The following is a 14,009-nucleotide window of genomic DNA, read 5'->3' as shown; positions in this document are numbered from 1 at the left end:
AGCATTCATTCCTGCCTGTGGCAGGAGGTCAGGCTAGATGATCTGTTCAGGTCCCTCCTGACCCTAGCTACTGTGAAACTATAGTTAAGTTCAAAATCTGTTGGGAAGTTTTCTGATACTGTTATGTCATATTTATTTAATTGTTCTTGTAAATTGACAGCTAGTTTGCTGAGTTTTAATTTTGAATAAGACGACTTTTAAGCATAGTTTCATAGAATGTATTATACCATGTTATGGCTCTCATTAAAATCCAAAATGCTGTTCCTAAAGTCTGCATCCTATATCAAGAATAGTTCTTACTACTAGGAGAAGTCTTGTTGAATTTAATGAGGCTATCCATGATGATACATTTACAAGATCATTATTATTTAGATTTATATCCTTCCTTATCCAAAAGTTTGAGTGGCCTACAATAACAGAATAACAACCCACAGATAGGAATCAACCGTAAGTCCCATTTACACTAATACAACATCCACTTTAAAACTGGGTTAAATTCTCCTACTGTAAATGGTATTTCCAGTAGCTTTGCCAGTCTGAGTTCAGCAGTTGCTGGTAGCTAGCAACCAGTGCTTGACACTGGATTAAATTATCTGCATTGACAAAGCCTGAATGCATTTCATTCTATGCTTACTGTATACAGTTAAAAACCATTTCAGTATATAAATCTAGTTGGGTTTTTTTTTGGATGTCTAATGCCATATTTTTTGTTTGAAGAACGTGCAAGTGAAAGCATCCAGCAACTGAAATGTGCCTTGGGGGAAAGCCATCCTGCAATGGGAGAAGGAGAAATAGCATTTTACCTGTCTTCCAGTAATACAGGCCGAGATGAGACTGGGGATGCAGCTTGGCGGGAACTACAGAACAGCCATGCAGGTAAATGTTAATACAGTAGCAACTGATTAAAAAAACTGCAGGCCAAATGCATTTTATGAGTTGCACCAAGTCAAAAATATGCATGTCTATTTGTTAATGTTTTATCTTTGTTTCACAGTCAATCAACTTAAAGTTCTGTTGCGACAGCAAGAGGAACTTGAAAGTCAATTATCTCCATCAAAAAGGAAGATATTATCCTATGTACGTATTTCTCCTTGTTTCTTTGTGTAATTGTGAATGAATGACCTGTTTGTTGTTACAATTTATTTCCTATCCACAAAGAGTAGGAACTAAACTCCTCACCATCCCATTGAGGGAGATTAGCTGTTAGAGTAGGAAGTAATTCTGGTTTTGACTGCAGCAGAAAGGATGCTTTTAATTCCATGTGAGGCAGTGTATGTGGTTTTGACATGAATTTCTTAAGGGCAGAATATGATAGAATCCATTTTCCCTTTGTAGTTTTACCAGAGCCGTAATGCTATAGTAGTCTTTCTGATGCTGTGACCTTTCCATTTTTCAGGGAGAACAATGGTCAGAGATCTATGTAACAGTAGAATCTATAGCTCTCTTCTACAGCACGTGGACAAAAAGGTTTTCATCTGTGTATGAAGACTCTTGTAAAAATACAATAGGAACTCCTTGCATGCAAGGCACAGTAGCAATGGGACAAGTGGCTTCCACTGCCTTTGCTTGCATCACCAACAAGTCTCCATGCCCAGGATGTTAGTGATAGGCCCCATGCCCACTTGCCCTCGCCCTTGCAGGACTCACAACAGGGCTCTGCAGGCCTCAAGTTTGACACCCCTGCTTTAAATGAATAGATCTTAGTTTTATTCTTAAGTCTGGAGAATTGAGATGAATCTATGATACTTAAGCTAAAATATTTTCAGTAAAAATAAACTAGTAATTCAAGCATAGCAGGACAGTTAATGTCCGTGAAAAATTATTGTTGTTCCAGATGCAAAATATTATTGTATAATGTCGTCTGGCTTTTAGTGGCTTGAATTTGACTGGTTTGCAGGTAAACCTATATATTTTTAGAAGTAATCTGTTGTAGACTTTATTACATACTATAAGTCTATTTTCTTTTCTTTTTTAAACATCTCAAATATCAGAAAGTTTGCTATCAGAATCAAAGAAAGATTATACTTGCTCTATATAATTTTTTTAAGGTGACTTTTAAAAAATTAGCAACTTGATTTAAACAGGTTTGGTTACATTCTCAGTTAATTAATTCTTTAAACTTAACCCTTAGTGCTCTGTACTTAGAGAATATACTGTTTTTCATATAATGACCTGTTTAGTCTCTGCTTATGTGGAAAATTAAATTATGCCACTAGTAATACATCTATAATTTATGCTAGGGACAGACATTACACACAAACAGGTTTAAGGGATCAGAAACTGGTTTAAACCTTTAACAGAACAAACATTCAGTGCACATAAACCAGTTTCAAAATGGCTGAAACTGGTTTAAGATAAACCTGGTTGAATGTAGTATTAGACTTAACTGATTTTGGTCAAACCAGTTTATGAAATTTCTGTGAATCAATAGTCTGTCTCCCTATAGTGGGTAAAGTTCTTTAATATGGGTAGTATCTAATAAAAATTTCACTACATTTCTACAATGGTATCTATACTGTACTCAGGTTTATACAGTAAGAATTGACGATTGATATTGGAAGCATGTCTTCTGATGTATTCATACAACTCTCATTAAAATTCATGTGGTTTGCATGTATATTTCATGTGGAAGATAAGAAAATGAGGCCTGTATTGGATAGTAGTATAATTGCATTTGCAAATGAACCAGTAGATGCAATGCATTCCTGCTTTTGGTATGCTTTTTTAATCAAGTAACTGTTCTGCTTGACACTAGTGTCACCTTTGCATTTTCTATTTAAATGTACAAAATTATATTAAATATAAACTGGATTCTGTGAGTGGAAGCATCTTTCTTTGCGAAGAGAAAGGTCGTGAAAAGTAAATACTTATTATTCTTAATTTATTTCCCCTAGGGAACTTCAGAAGCTGCAGATCAGAGTTCACCTGCCCTGTGTGATCTTGTTCCTATCATTACTGATCAGTCTCAATACATTAACCACTTAGAAGCGGAAGTGAAATTTTGCAAGGTATTTTGAAATGTCCTTCACTCATTAACTCCCAGATATCAGAAATATCCCACTGTCAGTTCAGTAAGGGTATGGACAAACATCCATTTGGAGCTGCTTCAAAAGGGGAATTACTGATCAAAAACGCATGTTCGTCTGTTACTTGTAACAGCTGCACATGCATAACCTGGGGACGATACAAACGTAGCAAAACTGCTCCAACTTTAATCTTCAATGAGACAACATTAAAATTGGGTCTATATTTGCTAACAGCTGCTGCATGGTTCAGAGCAGAAGCTCCCCATCCATTTTTGAAATGGCTCCAAATGCATGTTTGTACTGTACCCCAAGAGTTTTGTGTGAGCTGCTTTCCAGTCTCAGCTTTACGATTATAAATACTGTACCAATGAGAACTGAAGTAAATGCAGTTCAGGAGGTAATAAATCTTAACATAAGTCAAGACATTGTGTTATTTTTAAAATAGGCCTTATCAGGAGACTTTTATTGATTTTAAATATGTCTAAAAAAGAAAGCTTCCACTTGCTTATTTAAATGGAAAAATTGGGCTTGAAGGTTCTTTGGGAGGTCATTGAGTTTAACCACCTGCTCGAGGCAGAAGTACCCCTTCCTGAACCATCCCAGTCAAGTGCTCTTATCTCCACTGCTTATACACTTTTTGAATAATGGAGTTTCTGCAGCCTCTGATATCTGTTCTAGTGCTTAAGCACTCCCAGAGTTAGAAAGTTCTTCCTAATATTAATTATTGGTTAATTAATAATAAAAATGAAACGTGTATAACTTTTTCTACTTAAATGATTATCCAACCAACATTATCTTGAAGACCATTACAAAATACAGTTATTACGTCCAATAAGAATAAAAATGAACAATAAGGCCTTTTGGTGTAATATATAGTCATGAAAAGTATTAAACAATAGTATTCTCTAATTTTGTAGGAGGAATTATCTGGAATGAAAGGTCGGATACAAGTTGTGGTGCTTGAAAATGAGAAACTCCATGAGGAATTGAAAACTCTAACGGTGGAGCAGACTTTGAGAGAACAAACACTTCTGGATGCCTCAGTAAGTCTAATACATTTTTTTAACGATATGGGACAACTGTACATGATTTTGGTTCTCAACATTAGTTTCTTCATTCCAGAGGCCCAACCAGATTCTTCTATTATTGGGCTATAAATTGTAACTTTATGCATTTTTTTAATTGAACACAATAATAACTTTATTTATTAGCTATTATTTAATCAATAATAAAAAGATATTGTGATTAAATTGAAGCTTTAACATTGTATTTCAGGCAAATACTCAGAAGTCCTGGCCTATGGGAGGTGATGATTCTAGGGTACATCAGCCTGCTAAGTCACGATCATCACATGACAAAGACCATGTCTTAATCTCAACAGCAACTGCAGAAATAGAAAAATGGCAGCTAGAATTGGTTGGTATTCCAATAATTTTTGTATAGCAGAATTGGCTTCTAGTGTTCCTCTCTTTTGGTGACATTTATGATGATTAACCTCCTGAGAGTCTTGGAGGAGACTTGGTTGACTGAACCCCTAACCTCTGAGGTCAATATCTATCCCTTGAGGCTCTTCATCCCATAATAAATATTTTTTTCCAGTTAAACAAGGGTGATATGCAAGACAACTTAACACTTGGCATGTAAGAGATGAGGCTCGACAAATGTGACGGGGAGGAAATGTGAAAGGAATGGAGTTACAGTGCATAGCACTGGAGAGTCTGAGCAGCAGGTTTCTATGCCTTACGCAGCCCCCTAGTACTATCTTGCATGCTAAAGATTATTCCAGTCCCTGAAGCAGGACAGACTCAGAAAGGTGCAAAGCTAGTGTAATCCTATCCCTTTCCCCCAAGGTGCAAGTTCTGTGTTGTGCCTCTGGATTATCTCTTCTGCATGGGAAAATACCTACTTTGTCACTTCATCTTGACAATATATTCTTCGTTCCCTGTACTAAACTGTGGTATGGTATTGTTCTGTTATCTAATTAGCATGTTATGTCTCTGCTGTGATCAGTCAAGTAACCTCTCTCTGTATTTGTGTTCTGTAGTTCTAAATGGCATTTAGATTCTGCAAAATTATTTCTTGTTACCCATTTATGCCAGCAACATAGGATAGCATATAAAAGATGACTATCTTTGTTCACTTTGACTATACAGTCCAGCTCCTGTGCTATTTTTCTACCAGAAGACATTTCTTTGCGTAGAAACAAGTGTCTGTACACAGCCAGTTGCAACAACATTAAAATAGGTGGATCTGTGGCTTTTTATACCAGTTGAGGGTATGGCTAGTTGTGCAGAAATAGTGATGATGACAGCATTTTTGTTTTCTATGTAGACATACAGAAAAGTGGGGGGTAATAAAGTTATTTTTAATCAAATACTTTGTTTTAAATACTTGCTTATCTTCAGAGGAAATAAGTGAATATTTCTAATATCTGTATTTATTTATAAAGAACTAAAAGAATACAGATTGTGAAGAAAAGAAAAGCCACACCAACTTTTTCTGTATCTTTTTCTAAAGGAGAAGCTAAACCTTCTCTATCAAGAAAGGACTGATGCACTTGAAGCTCAAGTACGGTCACTAAGGTAAACTGAAAGGATTATTTTTTTAATTACTGGTCAGTAATTATAAAAGTGGTGCTGTTGGTGTGAATGCTTCTTGAAAATAAGTTTAAAATAGTAATTGGGTAAATGTGTAGTAGTTATTTATTTTTTCATGTACAAACAAGTGTTTCTGAGGTATAGTTTACAAGGTGATCTTAAAACAACCTAATTACAAGACTTTTATGGAAAAGCTTTCTTTACATATAATAAAAACATAGATTTTTTTTGTATTCCTTTAAAAATTGCTCTTTAAAAAATCTATAGAATTTAATATAGAACAAGATTATTCCTTTAGGCTTTTTGATTGCTGTAGGATGATTCCATAAAGGCACAAAACTTTCCATTTTGATAATCTAGGCTGGTTTACTTTAAGAAAAAAAAAGAAAAGAATAAAGTTGTTCTGTTAATTCAATGGGGATCTCATACCACAAGCTTTATATCTTAAACAGATAATGTTAAGTAGCTAAGAGTAGATACTTTAATGTTGTTTTTTTTAATAAATAACAAACACGTGTGAAGTTAAAAATATTTCATAAGAAGAAATATTTTAATTTGTATGGGGTTGAGGTATTGGTGGGGTGGCCAATTGAAATATGTATCCTACAACCATAGAAACCTTCAGAGAACAGCTAACTCTGCTAGTGCAATGAATTAGAACTTGAAATTACAGCTAAGACTGTTGATTGTTCCCTGGCTTGAGGTGCAAAAGTGCAGAAATCATAAAGTCAAAAGTAAAATTATTTAAAAGCTTCTGCTAGTGCTTGAATGCAGGTACCTGCTTAATGGAGGGGTTTTTTTCCCTTAGGTCACTTGATCTTTCAAGATCTAAGTAGCCTGGCTGTGATCGAGAAAAGCACTTAAGCATTTGCTTAAAGTTATGCTTGCGAGTAGTTGTTTTGACTTTGATAGGACTATTTTTATGCTTAACATAAGCATGAGCTTTCTTGATCTGCTGTATCATGGCCAATGTGCTGAATGTTGCAGAATTTGTAGCAGGGAACATGTGAAACGTATGCCATATTGCTACTGATTCATATCCACAGGTAGGGGGGTCAGGCAAGGAGGTAATGACATCACTCTTAAGGGGAATGCGGAATACAGATTCACTGTATTTTCCCCATCTTGAGAGATTCTTAGGTATCCTTGCCATTGATAGGCTGCATTCCCTGTCTCCTCCACATACTAGCAAACAGCTTATTCTTTGGTAAAACAATATTTTGGAAAACCATGATTTTCAACTGAGTCTGCTGATAACTTCCCTGTCTTTGACAAAAAAACAGACTGGGAGTGGTATAGTTCATTTTTGTGCATCGTTCAGTTTTGAGATCACAGTACCACTTTTGTTATTAAAAAGTGAATCTGCCATGCAGTGTCAAGTGGTTTAAAATCATATAAATCAGTAAGAGCCCGCTTTGTTGTACTTTTTAAAAAATTTTCCTCAAATATAGAATGAGGTATGTAAAATTATTTTAATGAATATGGTAACGCATGTTTCTTTACAATATTTTTTTCCTTTCTAGAAAAGATCTATCTGAATCGCAAAACAATTGTGAAGATCTGAAAGGAAGATTAAAGCACCAAGATTCACTTATTGCATCAAGTAATTTAACCCGGGTTGGTGGTCTTTGTCTGAAATGTGCACAACACGAAGCTGTTCTTTCCCAGACTCATTCCAATGTCCACATGCAGACCATTGAGAGGTTAACAAAGTAGGTTTATTTTAATTAAAAGTGCAGTTATTTTTAGGTGGAAATATAAATTACTAACAGTGTTTGTTTTAACTTAAACTCTAACCTAAGAATATAATAGTTCTACAAGAAAATAATTATTTTGAGTTCAAGTTATAGTGCTGTGGGAGAATTTTGTTGGGATTTTTGCTTTAGAATGGAAAAATACAGGGTGACATCTTCACCCAGGGGAGTTTTGTCACTTATTTCAATTCCAACAGCATTTCAGTAATTTTTTGTAAGCATGGTAACCACCACCTTCAATATAGCTTCTTCCTTTCATTGTCTCTAACATTCATCTTTGATCCCTTTTGTTTGATTCTCTGGGTTCTTGAATTTTGGAAACACAGTTGTCTGGTTTTTTTTCTTAGTTCTATAAATGTTTAAATTCTTCTTTTCACTGATTTGGACCTTTAACATGTCACTGGTCTAGGACAGAGTACTTTGCTTGCTTCACCTCAACCTAGAGTAATCTAAGTGAGAAGTTTTGTGCAGTTTTAAAAAAGTGGCTGGTTTTATTTATTTAGATTTAAATAATAATAACAACTTACCAAGGTGCAAAGAGCTTTGATATGTAATTATTAATACAGATAATCCCAGCACTTTAAAACATTGATTTGTTCAGACAGGTCAGCTAGCCAACCATTACAAAAATATCTGTGCTCAGAAATTTGAAGTTGCTCAAGAGTTGTGAGGTATTGCAAGTAGTCCCAGTGGAGGTGAGTTAGTGGGTGAGATGCAAGTAAGATGGTTGAAGGTAAATGTAGTTTATCAGATGGATATTTTATATCAGCCTCGGGTATACGATAGGTACTGAAAGGGAAACCAAGTGTTTCCTGTATCTAGGGCCAGAACATTTGCCAAGCAATCTACTCTTCCCTGAAAAAATTGCACATTAGAATCCAAGTTCTTGTTTGAATTTTTATTCTGGATTTAAAAGAAATCTGTGAATATGCACACAACTTAAATCAATATGTTATTGACTTTCCAAGTATGGGAAGCTTGAAACAAGATGTTTGAGCTCACTCGTTCTTCTTAGTGTTGTTAAATCTGTTACATAGAAGTGACATTTTGAAGTCTTGGAGCCAGATCCTCATCTGGTGTAACTCAGAATAGCCCCACTCAAATCCAGTGTAGTCAATGATATTTAAGTATTTCACTGCATAGAAGAAACACTCAGAGTAAAAATTTCGAAGGAACCAAATGGAGCGATATGCCCAAAACTCATTAAAGCTATGAAATGTGATTATGTAACTTCCGTACCCAATAATGGTGGGTTTTTTTTTTACTATGTAGTATATACAGTACATATAGCAAATGTGAGATTTTCAGTGAGATTATTGCATAATCCAAGAGGCTTCTCATGCTGTCCCATGTGCTAAAAGAGCCAAAGCCTATAGCTGCATTCAAAACAAATTCTTTGATGTAATTATACATTATCAATGTGAAAATTTGGTCCATTAAAAAATAAAGAAAAGAACATGGGAGCCACTGCATTGATTCAGGACCCATAGTATTCAGCTTGCTTTTTAATAAAAACCTAATTTCTAAATTTTGGCTGAGGAGACTATAGTGGTGCAGAATTCAGAAATCTTGTAGTTCAGCTCAGATCTAGTTCCTGGCAGAATACAGAGGGTCATAGATAGTGTTTAACTATCTGAAATACTATGAGTCAGTGTAGTTTTACTTTAAATATAATGTAGACAGTATTCTTAATCATTTGTGTCAAAGGCATTCCATTTTGATTGGACCTTTTTTCTGAAGATTACCATTGACCTTGTACTTTTTTCTGATTGCTAATCAGCCTGGGTACTTTCCTCATATGAACCTTGCCATTATTCCTGGCAGCTTCTTTAATTCAGTACTTTTAAAGACAGGTCAGCTAACACATTAGACTTTGATATGGTCTGAGCTGCCACTACTGTATCTTTAAAACTAAATACAAATTAATGCTGTTTTTCATCTAACTCTACTTGTAACCCTGATTTCAAACCATTAATGTTTTATATTTCTTTTTCCATGGTTTCTTTTGCTAATGCAGAGAAAGAGATGACTTAATGGGTGCACTTGTTTCAGTGAGAAGGCACCTGAGAGAGATGCAGCAAAGGGAATCTAGTGCCTACGAACAAGTGAAACAAGCTGTGCAAATGGCAGAAGAAGCCAACTTAGAAAAAACTAAGGTATTTTCTTCAAGAACATGGTTAGGGATTTCAGTATTCCTAACTACCAAAAATGTTGATTACACTTGTTTCCACCAATAAGGAAATAATTCTGCTGGACTGTAAAACACTAGTCCATATCTAAATTTGTAACTGACTTGAAATGAAAGATCATTAAACGTGTTCTGTTTTGTGATAGCCATTGTAAGACTGTTAAGAGAAGGAGGAGTGGAAAGCTTGTCTTAAAAGATATATCTGTGTGGCACAAGCAACTGCATGCTGAAACATACCAAGTATTAACTTGTCACTGCATGTGTTAGCTTGTATCCAGATTAATATGCTGTTCTGTAGGTGCTTATTGACTTTGCCTGTCACCTGAATGTATAGGTGCGCATTCCATATTGTTGCTCATTTGTGCAGACTAAACATGATATATCTTAGGAGAGTGCCAGAGTTTCAGAATAGCTGTGCCTTTTGCCATACAGATGTATCCTTACTGCTCTGAAGCTGGGACTTGAACTTTTGAGTTCTAATCCATGTTCTCAGACTGATAGGCCATGAGACAAGTCACTTAACTCAGTTTCATAGCCTAATGAAAATTATCAGGTTGGATTGTAAAAAGCATCTAAGTGCTGTAGGACTGTAGTTACATATTTAGTTGATAACCTAGTATGTATACATCACTGTGCTGCTTTTGAAAATATTGCCTGTTACTGCCTACAAGTAGTATTTAACTGTTTCATAGGGGTGTTGTAAGGATTAAATAGTTAATATACGTATAGCTTTAAAGATGTAAATTGCTATATGCCTGTGAACTCTTGGGCACTAAATGATAATGGCAAATTTTAATTTCTAGTCTAATGCTTATATTAAAACTAATTAAGTACTTGCTTCACTTTATTGTAAATTAAATCATTATATTGATATACAGTGCCATCTACTGTGGAATTAGTGAATTACTACTAAATTTGAGAATATAAAGGATAAGGTTCCACTGGCTAATGGAGTATTGGTTGTTGATGTGATTATGCCACACTATAAACGTTATTTTATCTTTCCCTAAAATTACAAGTCCAAAGGAAAAAGTAGAGAAATTATGATGGGAAGGAAAAAGTCTCAACAGTTGCTTTGGTATAGCGGAATTGCATTTTAACATTAGCACTTACCTTAATTGCCATTAACTGTTAATTGACCAGGAATTAAAGGCTCAATGGTATGCATGTATTTAAAGTTTTGTCTAAATCAATTAATTAGGCACTTTTGGTTTATCATTGTGTATCTACCCACCTTTTTAGGTGCGTAAAAACCTTTGAAAATCTAGCTGTAAAATATTTAGCAGTTGTCATCTGAAGAATTTACTGGTGAATGACTAAGATACCTAGGAGCAGATTCCTTTTTGCCTTTTAGGTCCTTGTAGGGACTTGGACACCTAGGTGTGATTCTATTCCACCCATCTCGAGTCCTTGGAAAAGATGTTAATGCACCAGCTTTTGAAACCTGCCATAAACTAAGCTTTAAGGCAGAGTTCCCAAAACCAGCAATCAGGAAGAAGACCTATCCACCTTTTGCATTGTTTTTTTCCAGGACTCAAGCAGGGTGTAATAGGATCATATTTGGTGTCTAAATTCACTTAGGCAGCAATAGAGGGAAAAGGATCTGGCCCCTAATTGTTTGACTTTATGTTATTAAAATTTTAAATAGATTATTGGTTTCTCTATTTGTATAACAGCAGTGTTCACTGTTTTGCAAGCACAATTCTGGAAATACATACCTCAAAAATCTCTCCTGCTGAGGAGAGTATTAAATGGTTGTTGTCGTCAGACCTCCTATTGTATGATAACTCTTAATTTTCCCTTTGTTTCATTTTCTGTTTGACTTGAAAAGAAAAAAGAAGTCCACCAAAAATAAATTTCATCTTAATCTATCCCTATGCTTCATATTCAGTATAAGATAAAAAACGTGTTCTCATTTGATAAGGCTCTGTAAGATGAATCAATACTGATCTAAATACTAATAAGATATAACAGTGCTATAAATCCCTGACAATCCAGTAAAAGGAATGTAAGTAAATGAATGGCAGGTTGTCTGCTGGAAGCCCTCACTGGTAATAATGAGGTGCACAGGTACATACGGAATTATTAGTGGCTGGGGGGTCCATACTCCCCATGCCCTTTATTACACCTCCATATTACAAGCTTCCTCTCCCTTCAGATAAAACACAAACAACCCCCCCTTTTTTTTTCTCTTTCCCTTACACTGGGAAAACATTTTACTACTTCATCCTGTATATTCTTGAGTAAATGCAGAAAAGCAAGAGCCAAGTGCACCATTCATAGGGCCAAGTGCATATAATTGAATATAAAGGGAAAAATATGTGTAGGCGAGACAAGTAGGATTTGGCTTTTAAAGGACAAATATATTATGATAACTATCAGTTCCATTTAGTTTATGAAAAACAGGGTACATGGTGCTCATTCTTTGGAAATATATATCCTTGCTGTTTTTCGCTTCTGTTGCTTGCAACCTCTTGGCCTGTAATGCTTAGTCTTCATAGGGGAATTGGTAATGAAAAGCTTCCCAGGTTGAAGCAAACCTGGGAGATGGATTTTAAACATAGACTTGCTAAAAGAGCAATAGTTTAAACTACTGATCCTCCTTGCAAAAACAGCAGCAGGTTAATCAAATAAAAATACCTTCTTGAAATGAGAAGTAGTGCTGTGTTTTGTTTTGCTGTTACAATCATGTGTCTGTCAAAAGGTGAGGACATGAAAGCAGATGTTCATTGTTGTTTGCATTTTAGCATTGCCCAAGGCTTAGATTTCTATAGAAAAAAACTCATGTTAACAGTCTGATTTGATCTTGGATTACTTTTCTCTAGAGATGAGAGCTACTCCCCAGATGTCTAGCATCCCACAGGGTGGACTCGTGGAGACTTCCCCACTTGAGAGAGAATTAAATGGTGTAGCTTTCATCCATCTTGCACAACCCAGCACAAAGGAAACATGCGAGGCACTGTATTTTTTTTTCCTTTAGTCAAACAAAGTATCATTTGGAAAACCACATTACTAGGAAATGTAAATAAAGTAGTCCAACATGAGCTTCATTTTTAATTTTTTGAAATTAAAAATGAATTAGACTATACTGAGGCTTAAATATATAGAATGTCAGTGAAACTAGAACTAGGATGTAGACAAACATGCACCTGGATCAGCTTCACAAAGGGAGAGAGGGCTGTTGCTCCAAACCAGACAGCAGTTGTTCCGCTGTAGCTATAGTGTCTGCGTGAGCCTGTAGGGATAGGTGAGCTAAATCATTCCAATTTTGATCTGTGGATTCCTATCCACGGGTCGAGAGACTTGATTATAAAATGGAGAATTTTTTTCCAATTGGCTTTAACTCAGTACTTGACCTGACACAGTATGCATGTTTGTTTAATAAAATCCTTTTGTCCAGTGTCTCTGGACAATGCAGCTTGGACAAGAGAAATACAGGTGTTTTTGTTGTCCTCTGTGTGTGGTGGAACCTAAACTCAAAAGTTCTAGGTGAACTCAGTTGAGCAGTATTTCCAGCAAAAAACTGGAAATAAATAAACTAACTCCTTGACATTATTTGAAAAGTCTGAACATCAGAAGAAAAGAATAATTGCCTCTACTTTGTCAAATTCCTTCTCTGGCAATATAACCTTTTGTACCCTATATTGTATCCTTCAGGCAAATAGCAGCGCTGACAATACATTTTTCTGATATGTGGTATTAAAGGCAACCATGCTTTCAGTGTTCATAAGAGTTGGGTAATGGAGGGCATTTTTCTTTGCACTTCTTGAGTGAGAGATACCTAGAATTTTTTAAGTACAGGTCACATTCCCTTGTCAAAAATAAGCTGCTAATCTATACAGAAAAAATAACTGACAAATTCCAGGAACTGTGAATACAATAGGAACCACATTTGAGTACCAAGTTGTTTGTAGACATGTCATCTTTAGCTATCGGACGTATTTTTGTGCGTGTATGCATGATCTCATGTCTGTCAACCCTGTTTTAGTTTCTTAGGGCACCTATACACATACAGTAATCAAGTCTGCTGGAGTGTGGCAATTAGCGTGCTCCAGAAGACTCCAGCATCACATATATCAGTGTCCCCACACTGAAAAATGGTGGTGGGGTGCTTTAACTAAGCTTGTTCGACAAGCTTCAGTTAAAGTGCCCTCACTGCCATTTTTCAGTGCAGGGACATTGATATATGTGATGCTCCAGGTGCTTTAATTAAAAGTGGCTCTCAGAGCTGCTCTAATTAAAGATCCCCTCACCCCCTCCCAGATCATATGTATATGTAGAGGCATCTGTGTACATCCATAAAACCTTTTTTATAAGTAAAATAATTTCTCTAAAAGCATTAGAATACTTTATCATTGTTATAGTGAATTCCTCATTTTGAAAGGATGATTGTTTTTTTACCTTAAATTACTTTTTTTTTTTTTTTTTTTTTTTTTTTTTTTTT

General features: G+C 35.5%; 1 protein-coding gene across 4 annotated transcripts in view; it reads left to right on the top strand.

Annotated features, from left to right (window-relative positions):
* Window positions 1–14,009, top strand: part of SDCCAG8 (serologically defined colon cancer antigen 8) — a 181,158-nt gene that overhangs the window by 27,898 nt on the left and 139,251 nt on the right. For all 4 annotated transcript variants that reach the window (XM_019527201.1, XM_019527202.1, XM_019527203.1 and 1 more), the window contains exons 2-9: window positions 718–876; window positions 995–1,077; window positions 2,895–3,008; window positions 3,944–4,069; window positions 4,302–4,442; window positions 5,544–5,608; window positions 7,147–7,335; window positions 9,395–9,533. In XM_019527201.1, coding sequence (XP_019382746.1) covers window positions 718–876; window positions 995–1,077; window positions 2,895–3,008; window positions 3,944–4,069; window positions 4,302–4,442; window positions 5,544–5,608; window positions 7,147–7,335; window positions 9,395–9,533 — 1,016 coding nt within the window. The remainder of the gene's footprint in view (window positions 1–717; window positions 877–994; window positions 1,078–2,894; window positions 3,009–3,943; window positions 4,070–4,301; window positions 4,443–5,543; window positions 5,609–7,146; window positions 7,336–9,394; window positions 9,534–14,009) is intronic.

The sequence above is a fragment of the Gavialis gangeticus genome, unplaced genomic scaffold, assembly GCF_001723915.1.
Source record: "Gavialis gangeticus isolate Ggan-Ray unplaced genomic scaffold, GavGan_comp1, whole genome shotgun sequence".
Lineage (NCBI taxonomy): Eukaryota > Metazoa > Chordata > Crocodylia > Gavialidae > Gavialis > Gavialis gangeticus.
Note: the sequence above shows the minus strand (reverse complement) of the source record. Positions and strands in the feature narration are given on the sequence as shown.